The sequence below is a fragment of the Leptopilina heterotoma genome, unplaced genomic scaffold, assembly GCF_015476425.1.
Source record: "Leptopilina heterotoma isolate Lh14 unplaced genomic scaffold, ASM1547642v1 Lhet_45, whole genome shotgun sequence".
Taxonomy (NCBI): domain Eukaryota; kingdom Metazoa; phylum Arthropoda; class Insecta; order Hymenoptera; family Figitidae; genus Leptopilina; species Leptopilina heterotoma.
In genome coordinates this window covers 414609-428243 of record NW_025111086.1, presented here as the reverse complement: position 1 = coordinate 428243, position 13635 = coordinate 414609, and the positions used below count along the sequence as shown (strand labels likewise).

At 29.6% G+C, this 13635-nt stretch overlaps 1 protein-coding gene across 6 annotated transcripts in view; it reads left to right on the top strand.

The window, feature by feature from the left end:
- The window catches only part of LOC122507229 (transmembrane protein KIAA1109 homolog), a 36924-nt gene that overhangs the window by 294 nt on the left and 22995 nt on the right, over nt 1–13635 (top strand). For all 6 annotated transcript variants that reach the window (XM_043619839.1, XM_043619841.1, XM_043619844.1 and 3 more), the window contains exons 2-12: nt 969–1273; nt 3245–3388; nt 3478–3797; nt 3903–4266; nt 4425–4915; nt 5707–7130; nt 7425–7711; nt 8534–8837; nt 8989–9300; nt 9518–9884; nt 10196–11890. In XM_043619839.1, coding sequence (XP_043475774.1) covers nt 1024–1273; nt 3245–3388; nt 3478–3797; nt 3903–4266; nt 4425–4915; nt 5707–7130; nt 7425–7711; nt 8534–8837; nt 8989–9300; nt 9518–9884; nt 10196–11890 — 5958 coding nt within the window. In that variant the 5' untranslated portion in view covers nt 969–1023. The remainder of the gene's footprint in view (nt 1–968; nt 1274–3244; nt 3389–3477; nt 3798–3902; nt 4267–4424; nt 4916–5706; nt 7131–7424; nt 7712–8533; nt 8838–8988; nt 9301–9517; nt 9885–10195; nt 11891–13635) is intronic.

The following is a 13635-nucleotide window of genomic DNA, read 5'->3' as shown; positions in this document are numbered from 1 at the left end:
TTTTTCAATATAATTTCTATTTATCAATATCTGATAATTGAACATTATTCTTATTTGAAAGGAATGAAATTCTTTAAATAAGTCACAGAGTTTACATGCCAAATATAATGATTGTACTTTATTTTTTACAGTTTCTATTCAATTTATCGATGAGTGTCAAAGCTCTGTTTATTAATCATCAAAAATAGTTTAAAGAGATTTAAAGAATTTCTTATCGCAATATACATTTCCAATGACTGATGTTTATAATTACTTGCTCGTGTAGTAACTTAAAAAATCACTGTTTATCTATTTCGTATATTTCAAAACAATTCAAAACTCTGAAATTGATATGAATATATAATATAGGTTATGTTTTGATATTTTGATTGTTTGGAATTTGGAACTTGGAAAAATGTTATTTTATTCTTGTAACGAGAGTTTGTAGTTGGTTTTTTAATTTTTCTCTCTCACGAGTAAAGTTTATTTTAATCTATATTTAGAATTTAATATTAACGATATTAACTGAAATTGGGAATGAAAATCTAAAGGTTCTATAGTAATTTCGGTAAATTTTAATTTACTTTTAATTTTAGTAATTGCTGTGATTTTTAATAATTTTTCCATTTTCACTGTTAATTAAGAAGTACCATCATAATAATGTGACATAAATAAATTTCGTGACTTTGCGTTTTATCTATATTCGAAAAACAATAAATGACTAGCAAATGTTTTTTTTCAAGGATTTAAAGAACTACTTTTCTCGATTATTATTCCATTGTTTTCATTTCAATTCATTTGGTTTTATTCTCATCTTTTATAAATATTTTTTATTTATTTTTTTTACTTATTTTCTTATTTATTTATATTTGTTTTGTATTTTTTATTTATATTATTTTCTATCCATTTATTTATTTTTTTGTTTTTTATTTCTTCATTACCTATTTAAGTTTGAATTGAATTTCTTACATTAAATTTTTTGATTTCAGGTATAAATGTGGATGATCAAGATTAATTTAGTTAACTAGAATAAAATAATCCATCATGGAGGAGACATTTTACAATTCAACACCTCCATTATTTTCTAAAATTGCTCCAGCTTACTGGAATTATTCGGATCATGTTATGCTGGACGACATCAAAGTGGACAGCAACTTTATTTGGTTGCTATGTTCATTGGTGTCAGCAATATCCTGGGTTATTTATATAACTTATTATAATAGTCGAGTTATCGGTTATATCATAACGAGATTATTGAACCGATTTGTGATAAGAGATGGCTACGTTAAAGTTGGTAAGTTAAAAATTTAATTTTCTCTTCGAAAAGAAAAACTTATTTTCTATCAAAAATATTTTATTAATATAAAATTTGTAATTAATAGGGATGCCACAGGTCAGGGAATTCAGGAAAAAGTCAGGGATTTTTATTAAAAGTAGTGGAAAAAATTAAATTTTTGAAATTCATAACATAATTCTGAATTTTTAGTGTCTTTTTGTTTGACTCATAAACTATCAAACTACCACGAATTCCAATACAAAAACTTCAAAATTTTTTTCCATTTCTGACCAGAATTAATTTTTTAATATTATTTAATTATTTCCAAAGTTTTAATGCAATTATCTTGATAAATAACAAGATTCTTCACATAGATTCAAATATTTTTAGGAATTTAAAAAAAAATTCTTTGCAAAATTCAATTATTTTCATAAATAACAAAATTCATCACAAGAATTCAATTATTTTCAAAAGTAATAAAATTCTTCGAAAAAATTCAATTATTTTTAAAAATTTTAACAAATATTTCGTCAAGAATTCAATTATCTTTATAAATAGCAAAATTTTTCGCCAAATATTAAATTATTTTCAAAAAATTTAAATAAAATTCTTTGCAAAATTTCAATTATTTTTAAAAGTTTTTCTCATTTCAATAATTTTCAATATTCACTATTTTCAAAAAGTTTAACAAAGATTTAATTATTGAAAAAAATTTTTTGATACAATTCTACGAAAATATTCAATTATTTTCATAAATAATAAAATTTCATTTAGGAATTCAATTATTTTCACGACAGGATTTTAAATATTTTTAATGCAATTTTAAATAAATTAGGTACTCGAAACATGCAGGTATTCTTAAAAATTTTATTAAAAACTTGATGAAAGAATTCAAATTTAAGAAATATTCAATTATTCAATAAAATAATAAAATTCGTTGCAATAATTCAATTATTTTCAAAAAATTTTTAAGCAATTCTGCAAAAGAATTCTATTATCTTGTTAAACAACAAAATTTGCCTCATAAAATCAAATATTTAAAGGAATTTTAATCAAATTCTTTTCCAAAATTCAATTATTTTCATAAATATCAAAATTTATCACAAGAATTCAAATTTTTTGAAAAGTAATAAAATACTTTGCAGAAATTAAATTATTTTCAAAATTTTTGGAAAATTCTCGTTAATAATTAAATTATCTTTATAAATAGGTAGCGAAATTCTTCCCAAGAATTAAATTATTGTCAAAAATTTTAATAAACTTCTTGTCAAAATTTCAATTATTTAAACAAAATTTGATCAAATTCATCGCATGAATTCAATTGTTTTCAAAAATTATTATTTAAATTCTTCTCAGGAATTCAATTATTTTTAAAAATTTTAATAAAATTCTTCAAAAAGTTTTTAATTATTTTCAAAAATTGGTATAAAATTCAATTACTGAATAAATTATTTTTTTTTATTTAAATAATTTAATTTTTGTAGGATTTTCTAATAAAAATTGATTTAAAAATGAATTTCGGTTAAAATTTTAGTTAATAATAATTTAATATTAAAAAAATTATAGCATGGATTTTTAGAAATAATTAAATTTTGAAAAGGTTTCAAATTCAAATCTTTGGGAATCTAAATTTTTCGTTCTTTTAAATAATAATTGATTTAAAGAAGAATTTTGGTTCAAAATTCTAGAAAATAATAATTAAATTTAAATGATGAAAATAATTTCGAAGAATTTTTAGGAGTAACAATATTTTTATATAAAATAATAATTTTATCCCTGGGTTATTATCGTTAATTATTATAAAAACATGAAGAAGTCGATTAGTCCGAGTCAAAGCTTCTAGTCATTTTTAGAGTGAATCAGAATATTCTTTAGTGTTAGGGAAAAAGTCAAAATTCTGTCTGGAAATCAGGGAAAAACAAAGTTAAATTTTTTGTGGCAACCCTGATTAAATTTGTGAATTTAATTTAATTTATGCATTTTTTCTAGGATCATTTACGTTATGCGCATTAAGTGGAAAAATAATGTTTAGAGATATAGCTTACACTACGACTGATTATAGTTTAAGAATTCAGGATGGATGGTTAATTTTTCGATGGTGGAGAAGCTACATTCCAAAAGATATTTCCGAAGGTGATTTTCTTTTTATTTTCTTTTCTTCTTTTTTAAATTTAAAAATTGTCTAAAAATAAAAATTATTATTTATTATTATTAATTTTCAGATCTATCGCACTCTGACACTCGTTTATCCGTCTTATTAAATGGCTTTGAACTTCACGTTTACAATCGCTGTCAAATGTACGCACAATTAGAAAAAGCTTTCGGCCTAACGCCGCAAATGTTTCAAGACATTGAAATACATAATGTAAATATTGATGATCGCGACGCAGAGTCAATAAGCAATGCCGCAAATGAAACGCGACAACAAATTAATGCAATGGACGTTTCAAGGCACGTTGATAATATAAGAAAACAAGAGGCCCACGTGATCGCCCGAACGTGGCGGGATCTTATTCCGGTTATTAAATTAGATATTTGCACTGTAAGTCAATTTTCTATTTTTTAGACTACTTTCTATATTTTTTATTTTCATTCAGATTTTTGTCAAATATTGAAAATAATTTTGTGGAATTTCGTTTTTTTTCAGGGACGATTAGTATTTGGTAATCGATTAGTACCCACGACACTTTCAATAACAGTTGAAGAGGCGCATTTTGTCTATTCGACAAAACCAGCAGCATCGCGTCACGATCACTTTATGCATTTCACAAAATGCAAAGCGGAAAATTTCAAAGTTATCTTAGCACCAAGTCCCAAATACACAGGAATGCTGGACGATCCCCCAAGATATATGGGAGAGGGTTTTGTTGTTTTAAGTTCAAATAATATAGAATTTTATTATTATATGGATGAACCGGGATTTGTTCCCGATCATCCCGAGATGATAAGATTGGCAAACGGTGACATGGTCGAGGCAATGCCGCCAATTTGGGGCATTGACATCAAGTGCGGTGAGATTTTTCGATTTTTAATTAGATAAATTTAGCGGTAAATACAAAATTTACCAGTAATTACAAAATTTAGAGGTAAATATAAAATTTACTCTAAAGAAATAAATTTAATAAATAGGAAAGGAAAGAAATAAATTTACGGTAAATAATTATTTCAGGTAAAGGAACGGACTTCAGTTACGGTCCGTGGGCCGATAGGCAGAGAGAACATTTGTTTAAATTCTTCTATCCAAATGATTATCAACATTTAAAGGTGACAAAATCACCCGTCCCGGGCGAAAAGCGGCAGGTACAATCGTTTGATATTCGTCTCTCGACATTAAATGAGGCGACGATCGATATATTATTTAGTAAAAATCGCGAGACAAATGCAGTGCACGTGAATGTTGGCGCTGGTTCTTATTTGGAAATAACAATGCCATGGATTGTTCTACAAGATGGTTTCACGACAAAAATCACAGGACAATTATTACATCTCGAGGCAACGACCAGTCTTCAATATCGCAGTTTAGTTGAAAGTGAAACATTGGAATTCAGTGTCAAGTGTCATTATCCAATTAAATGGAACGATCATCAAGAGTGGTCTCTAAATTTAACCGGTTGTAAAGCAACTGCAAATCTAGTCTACTCGCACAAAGAATTTTTTCAGGTAACTTCAATTATTTAAAATAATAATTGTTGTATTCCGAACGTTTTAATCGTAGTTTGAAGTTAGTTTTTGTTTCCTTTTTTTCAACTTTTTAAATAATTTTTCTTTTTAAATGTTTTTAATTTTTAAATTTATATATTGAAAATGCATAATATCTTATAAAACTTTTTATAACAATTTTTTTGAAAATAATTAGCTTCTTTTGAAGAATTTTATTATTTATAAAAATAATTGAATTCATGTGAAGAATTTTATTCAAATTTTTGAAAATAATTCAATTTTCTTGTTTTGAAAAATTTCTTTGGATTGTTTGAAAGTAATAGAGCTTTTTCAATACTTTTAATTGAAAAATTTTGAAAGTAGGTAATTGAATTTTACGATAAATTTTTTTCAAGATTTCAAACAAATCATGTTTGTTGATAATTGTAATGAAAAAATTGATTATTCAAATTTATTAAAATTTTTAGAAAATAATTGAATTTTTTTGAGAAATTTTATCAAAGGTTGTTTTGGAAGTAATTGAATTCCAGAAAAGAATTTTATTATTTATAAAAATAAATGAATGTTTGCGAAGAATGATATTAAAATTGCGAAAATACTTGTATTTTTTCTTTGAAAAATTAATAATTAGTAAATAATAATTGCACCAGATTGCACAGAATAATTTATTAGTTAACCACGTTTCGGGCGTAATATTTATTATTAGTTATTAATAATTTCAATCACTATTTCAAAAATTTTATTATTCCTTTCATAATTTTATAATTTAACAATAAATTTTCCTTTTCCAGGATATGATTAACGACTGGGCAAGTAAAGCGAGACCGGATATTCTACATTTTGTGCCATATACATGGAAAATAAGTTTAATAATGAAAGAATTTGAGGTGATAACAATAAGCAATGAATACAATTGGATCGATTGCTCGTCACAAAATCAGGAGAACGCGCACATTGCATTTTGTGGTGAATTCTTCGATATGTCCTTTGATTTACCATTCACGGATTATCTACCAGTGACGATACCAATACGTTTTTGGTTACAAGGTGAAAGTGTTGATCTTGCCTTCTATTTGCCAGAAGTGAATACAAATCGTGTTGTTCTATTGGCATTGAATAAGAATGCAAAAATTCTCACACGAGACGGCACATGTAAGCCAATGTCCGAATTGAAACGTGGTAAAAAATGGCGAAACGTTTGTCAAAGTGGATTAGGCTGGGTCGATTGTTGGTCAGTGCCAATAGCCGCAGTGAGTATTAATTATATTTTTCATCCGTGTCCACCATTGGGACCAACGCCACAGGCAAATATCACGACACCTGAAAAAGAGGAAATACTCCTCTCACCAATGCGAATACCCCGCTGTCGTAAATCGCCCGGACTTCATTGGACGCAGGACGGTAGTCAAAAATTCGATCCACAAACTTTAACACCCGATAAAGTGAGTTTAGATCTGGAAATTGGTCCCTCGGTGCTCATTTTGAATGGAGCTCTAATACGACATTTTGTCCATCTCAAGGAAAATATATTCGGTGATTATCAATCGTTCACAGATATGCAACAGACTCGAAGTACCTCGACTACGGTATCGGGCGATAAAAATAAGGACAAAGACGCACAAAATAGTAGCGTTGAAGCGTCAGTTGAGGAGGAGGAAGCGCGCGTAAAGGCCTTTGATCCACGTGATTATCGACCAATTGAAGTCACTGTTGGCATCACGATACATGACATTCAAGCGCATTTAGTGAAAAATTGCAACGACAATGATCCGCCGTGTCCTATTATTCTATTGGAACGTTTTGGATTTGAAATGAAAAAAGGCTACAAGGAAACGCAACTTCAATTATTACTGTCGCCGGCAATAATGCTACTCACTGACAATGTGACGAGACCCAGCAAGGAGAGGCATTTAAATCAGGGACACTTGATGTTGAGCGCATTACAGGTGAGAGGACACGCAATGTTTAGCAGCGAGGGTCGAACATTAGATCAGGAAACATTGGAATACGCATGGATGATTGAGGTACAATTGGGCAAATTGAGTGGAAAAATTACCTCACCTCAATTACATCATTTAATCACATCACTCGAAACTTTTCTCCTAATGGCAAAGAATTCCGAAAATAGTTTACGACCACCCGATCTTCCTCATCATTGTCATCACGGTCTTCCACCTCTTCAGTGTCCTGACAGTAATCCCGATAATCATTATCGGTAAGGATCATTTTTTTTCCAGCAAAACTTATTCTATTGATCTTTTATTTTCTATTCTTTCATGTCCTCCATTTATTATTTTTTCTTTTTCAATTTTCTTCATCTTTATCAAAATTTGTCTCATCGATCTTTTTCTAATTCGTACCTAATTCGAATTCGATAAATTTACTATCAAATTTGTTTCTCTTTATTTTTTTCTATTTTGAACTATTATTCACAAAATAGTGAATATTTTCGGAAATTAATTAAGTATCGAAAAAGGAAATATTGATGACAATTTTTTTATTTCGACAGTTGTCCGAGTTCTGAGGATATTAAGTACAGAATGACGAGAGTGTCAATAGACGCTTTGGATCTTTATCTTCAGGAATCGGGAACTGCGACACAATTTTGGATTTCGCCGATTCGCGTCTCAACGTGTAATTTACATGGACAACAGGTGAAATCAGGAGTGACTGGTGTTTTACCAACAGTATTAATTCGTCAATTTGTTTCGGCTTGTGGACATTTTGCCAATACCAGTAATACAAACACAACTGGTAGCGGAAGATCGCATAATAACGCCAGCAGTAGAATGTCAGGTGAGTAAAATTTCCTCTCAAAACAAAAGCTTTTTTGCTTGCTAATTTTTTTTTAATATACTATTTCATTGTACTCATTAAAAATGTTTTGAATTTTAAAATGAATGAAAATCTAATTTAATGTTTCGACGATTAAATAATAAAAAAATCAATCGAACAAAATTAAATTAAACATTTTGAAGTAATTGAATTCCTGAGAAGAATTTTATTATTCATAAAAATAATTAAATATTTGCAAAGAATGTTATTAAAATATTTGAAAAATAATTAAAATATTCGAATGAATTTTATTAAAATGGTTTAAAAAATAATTCAATTCTTATAAAGAATTTTATCTAAATTTTTGAAAGTATTTAAATTATTTAAAGAAATTTTATTAAAATTGTTTTAAAAATAATTTACTTACTGGTGAACAGTTTTATTAGTTTTACGAAAATAATTGAAATCTTTCGATAAATTTATTTAATTGTTTAAAAATAATGTAATTGATTTGAAAAATTTTATTATTTATGAAAATAATAATTGAATTCTGTCGAAACGTATTATTAAAATGTGAAAATGACGAATATTAATAATTAAAGAGTTCATTATAGTTTATAAGTAAATCTTCTCTAAATTTAAATCTGAAATTATTTAAAAATTAAAGTTGATATTTGCAATTAAAAAATTTTTTAATCTTCACAATAATAATAATAATAATAAATAGCGCTCGTAATATTTATTGATTCATTTTATATTCTTTAAAAAACATTGTTAAATTAAATAAATAATTATTAATTAATCTAATAATATTTCGAATTTATGAATTTTAATTTTGTAAAGGAGACGGATCCGATATTTGGCTTGAAGTCGGATCGGTGTCATTGGGTCCGGTGGTTATTGAAGCTGCAATTTCGCTTCCAACTCCCGAGCATAATCTTCATTTGGTACAAAATAAATATCTAAAGACACATGACGAGTCGACAAAGCGTCTCTGGTTCCTCTGGCCCCAAGATGTTGGAACAAAACCAACAAAATGCGGCTGCATTGGCGGTTGCGCTTTCTTCGGTAACAATAAAAATGGACCCAAATTCTTCAAACCGAGTTATCACGATCTTCACGATGGAATTAATATTGCTGCCTATCGGTGAGTAGAAAATTAGATAATTTAGTTAAATAAATGACAAAAATTTAGTATTAATAAAATTTATGTAGTGTTATTTTTAGTTATTTATTATTAATAAAATATTTGATTTTTTATTTTATTTAATTCTTTAAAAACACATTTTTGATTTTAGAATTTACGAGGCGGGAAAGGATAGAGGTTTTGGTCAGTCAATTTTACACGAGGGACAATTAGTTTTCCATACTCCACCCTACAGTTTACAGGATGTGACACTGCAGGATGTTTTTCATCCTTCTTCAAATTTAAAAGTTCCCGGACAAGAAGTTTTGCAGGGCTCGAAAATTTGTGTCGAAAGATCAAGATCCGTTATAGATCACAATGACGAGAGTGCAAGTATGAAATTGAGCGCAACTTCCGCGAGTCCTCTCACTGGAAGTTGTGATCGAAAATCACTGGGTCGCCGATTTTCCTACACTTCCAATAGGTAAGTGCAATTTTTTCCTTTTCCAAACTATTTCTTTTTGAAATTTTATCATTACATTTATATTTCACTTTTCTTTTTTGTCTTTTCTTGGTACTTTCTGGTATTTTTTTAATTTTTGATATTTTTGGCAATATTTTGTATTTTTTGATATCCTTTTGGCATTTTTTGGTAAAATAATAATAATTTGAAGTTGTGTAAAAAAAATAACTTTTTCCAGAGGATCGAACGTACGGGACGTTCCTTATTCCCGTCTAGTGGACGCAAGTCCCATTAGTCAGCTGCCACAAAAATTGGATTCGGACTCGATTCTAAATACCGAACGCAGTAAATCGATTCTCAACGTTCCGGAAATTGAAGCAGCACCAAAAAGCAGTGTTTCGGATTCAAAATTAGCTGTGGATTATTTTAGTGTCCAGGAAAGTGAGAATCTTCAACAGGCGAGTAGTCCGCAATCGTGGAAAATAATAACTACTGAACCGAGTCCAATTTCAACACAATTTAAGGGTACGGAAAGTGTCAATGTATCCGATTCACATCATTCACTTTCGGCCAAATCCGATTCGGACGAGAGATTGAAGCAAGAAGTAAGTGACTTTCAATTTTTCTAGTTAATTTTTCTATTCATTTTTCAATTCGATTTTTCTATTTTACTTCAGAATTACAGGGCTCAAACTAGGTTCGTAAATCCCGTAAAAATTCATAACTTTGCTTGAAGTCCGTAAAAGTCCGTTTTTTTGAAAAAAAAAGTCCGTAAAGTCCGTAATTTGATTCAAAAAGGATGAAAAGTTCGTAAATTGTACGATATAATTTGGATAATATTTTTAAATACTTTCATTGGTTCGAGCCCTGGAATTAATTTAAGGAATAATATTCAATTGATATGGATTAATTTAAGGTTCAGCGAACGGTGTCAATGTCGTCAGAGAATCATTCGGAGGCGTTTTACTCGGCGGACGAAGACACGAGCCACGGTCTCGGCGGAAGTCGAACGCCAAGTTTACGTCAATCCATCATCGGCTCGGGTCCAATATTAACCCGCAACGACAGTATGAAAAAGAAATTCTCCTCCGATCTCTCAATTGTCGAGAGTTCAGCGAATGTGAATTTCGTGACGAGTGAAAAGGCCCACACTTTAGAGAGAGCTAAACCACAATCGCTGAATGCTCGAAAAAGTCCCCGAGTTCCTGGTAATCTGACTCTACACCGCGACGTCGAATCACACGAAAATGGCCTTCTTCACGATTCATCCGACAGTCATTCAGTCTCATCGACAAGTTTCATATCCGCAGTTTCCTCCCAAGAAGACATGACCCTTGTAAATTTACACATGCAAGTCAATAAACCAATTGTTGATTCTCCATTATTAATGTCGAGTTACGTGAGTCACTTGACCCAAGTTCGTTGCTCAAACTGGAGTCAATCGTCACTTCCAAGCGGTGATGGCGACGCCTTCACAACACCATTATTCCAACCCACCGAGGACGGAAGATTAGTCTACGTCGGCGGTCGTTACGTTCCAAAATACGAAACACTCACCGAGGGTTTCACAACACTGAAAATGATAACCCGCACCGACGGTTCACCAAAAGCCTGCTCATCAAATAAAACACCGACCCATCCCTACGTCTGGGACAGTGCGACACTGATAAATTCCGAGGGCGAGGACGACAATGCCACACACGACGAGGAAGAACTCCTGGCAATGCAACACGAAACCGGCTCAAGAACAACGGTAATAGTGAAATTAAAAGGCGATCTCGACATTATGATAAGTCCCATGGTTCTCGAATCCCTGCAACGTTTCATCGACGCAATCACTCCAACTCTAGCCACTCTTCATCCACTCACAATCATCAATCACGTGCACAATGAATGCATCACAAAAGTCGAGGACGCAAATATTTTGAAACAAGATCAAACTCTCTCGTACTGGAGTCAAGTGCAAACCAGTTCGAAACGATCGACAGCCGAGAGGAACGTGAAGAGTGACAATGGAAAAATTGCCCTACAAACTAGCGTCTATGAAGAGAGTATAACGACACAAATTCAAGGCAGTATAACTCTACCGAAAATTAATATCACCCTTCTCCAGGCGTCGGTGGTCGAGGAGATAATTTCCTTCTCGGCTCTCGATAATATTCGCGATCTCACCTGTGTTTCATTGTTTGCCATTTGTTTCGATGAAGTCACGGCGCGATTTTATCTTGGTAAACAGGCGCGCGAAGTTGTGCAGACATTTCATAAACCGGCCGTTTTGCCGAATCAAAAGAAAGTGAATAAAATCACGAAGGCATTTCTACCGGGTCATAGAACGGCGGCTGTTGTTGCCGATATTGGTGGCGGTGAAACTGTTTATATTGAAACATCAGAGAAACAACAGGAGGAAATTATCGTGACACTAAATATTGGAAAGGTGCATTCACAATTACGTAGATTGAGAAATGAATCGTCAATTTTGAAGGATGCTGTCATTACTGCTATACCTGGACAGCATTCAAAGGTTTTATTCACTTGTACGAGAATTTCGTCACCTTTGAAATGTGTTGATTATTATCTTCAGCAACCGACGGAGGAGAAGGAGAAGCCGGGAGTGAGTATTGAAAAATATTTATTTTTTTATTAGGAAACATTTATTTTTCTATTAGGAGAAAATTTATTTCTCCATTAAGAAAAATTTTTTTCTCTATTAAGAAAAATGTATTTCTCTAAATTAGGAAAATAAAATTATTTCTCTGAATTTATCAAGATTGCCAGAGGTCAGGGAAATCAGGAAAAAGTCCTGAAAAATTTTTATTAAAAGTACCGGAAAAATTTAATTTTTAGAATTCATAAGAAAATTCTGAATTTTTGTGTCTAAAGTTTATCTCATAAATTTTAACAATTCTAATTCTTCTGAAAACAGTTTAATTTTTTAATAAATATTTAAATTTAAAATTTAAAACATTATAATAATCGTAAGTTTCCTTTCCGTTATCAAATAATCTGCATTCTTTTGTTTGTTTTAAAAATTAAATTTTGTGGGTTAAGTATTGGCATTTTTTATATTTTTTAATGTCAAACTCCACTCTTTGGTAAAAAAACTAAAATTATCGAAAATTATCAAAAATTCAAAAAACCGAATTTCTTAAAATTCAACATTTTTTCCTCTCTTTTATGGAATTTAGCTTCATTATTTTTGTGCTCTTGGAAAATACTTTGCGTTTTTAAAAGTCTCGACTTTTTGGTGAAAAATCTAAAATTATCGAAAATTATCAAAAATTCAAAAAACCGAATTTCTTATAAATCAACATTTTTCCCTCTCTTTTATAGGATTTTAGCTTCATTATTTTTGTGCTCTTGGAAAATACTTTACTTATTTAATAGTCTCGACTCTTTGGTAAAAAAACTAAAATTATCGAAAATTATCAAAAATTCAAAAAACTGAATTTCTTATAATTCAATACATTTTTTCTTCTCTTTTATGGGATTTAGCTTCATTATTTTTGTGCTCTTGGAAAGTACTTTACTTATTTAATAGTCTCGACTCTTTGTGTGAAAAATCTAAAATTATCGAAAATTATCAAAAATTCAAAAATCCGAATTTCTTATAAATCAACATTTTTCCCTCTCTTTTATAGGATTTAGCTTCATTATTTTTGTGCTTTTGGAAAATACTTTACTTATTTAATAGTCTCGACTCTTTGGTGAAAAATCTAAAATTATCGAAAATTATCAAAAATTCAAAAATCCGAATTTCTTATAATTCAACATTTTTTCTTCTCTTTAATGGGATTTAGCTTCATTATTTTTGTGCTCTTGGAAAATACTTTACTTATTTAATAGTCTCGACTCTTTGGTAAAAAAACTAAAATTATCGAAAATTATCAAAAATTCAAAAAACCGAATTTCTTAAAATTCAACATTTTTTCCTCTGTTTTATTTGATTTAGCTTCATTATTTTTGTGCTCTTGGAAAATACTTTACTTATTTAATAATTTCGACGCTTTGGTAAAAAATCTAATATTATCGAAAATTATCAAAAATTCAAAAATTCGAATTTCTTATAATTCAACATTTTTTCTTCTCTTTTATGGGATTTAGCTTCATTATTTTTGTGCTCTTGGAAAATACTTTACTTATTTAATAGTCTCGACTATTTGGTGAAAAATCATAAATTATCGAAAATTATCAAAAATCCGAATTTCTTATAATTCAACATTTTTTCTTCTCTTTTATGCCATTTTTTTTTAAAAACTTCTTCACAATAATTCATTTATTTGCATAAATATTAAAACTTATTGCCGAATTTCAATTATTTTTAATATCTACCATTTTAATATAATTTTCCAAAAGAAT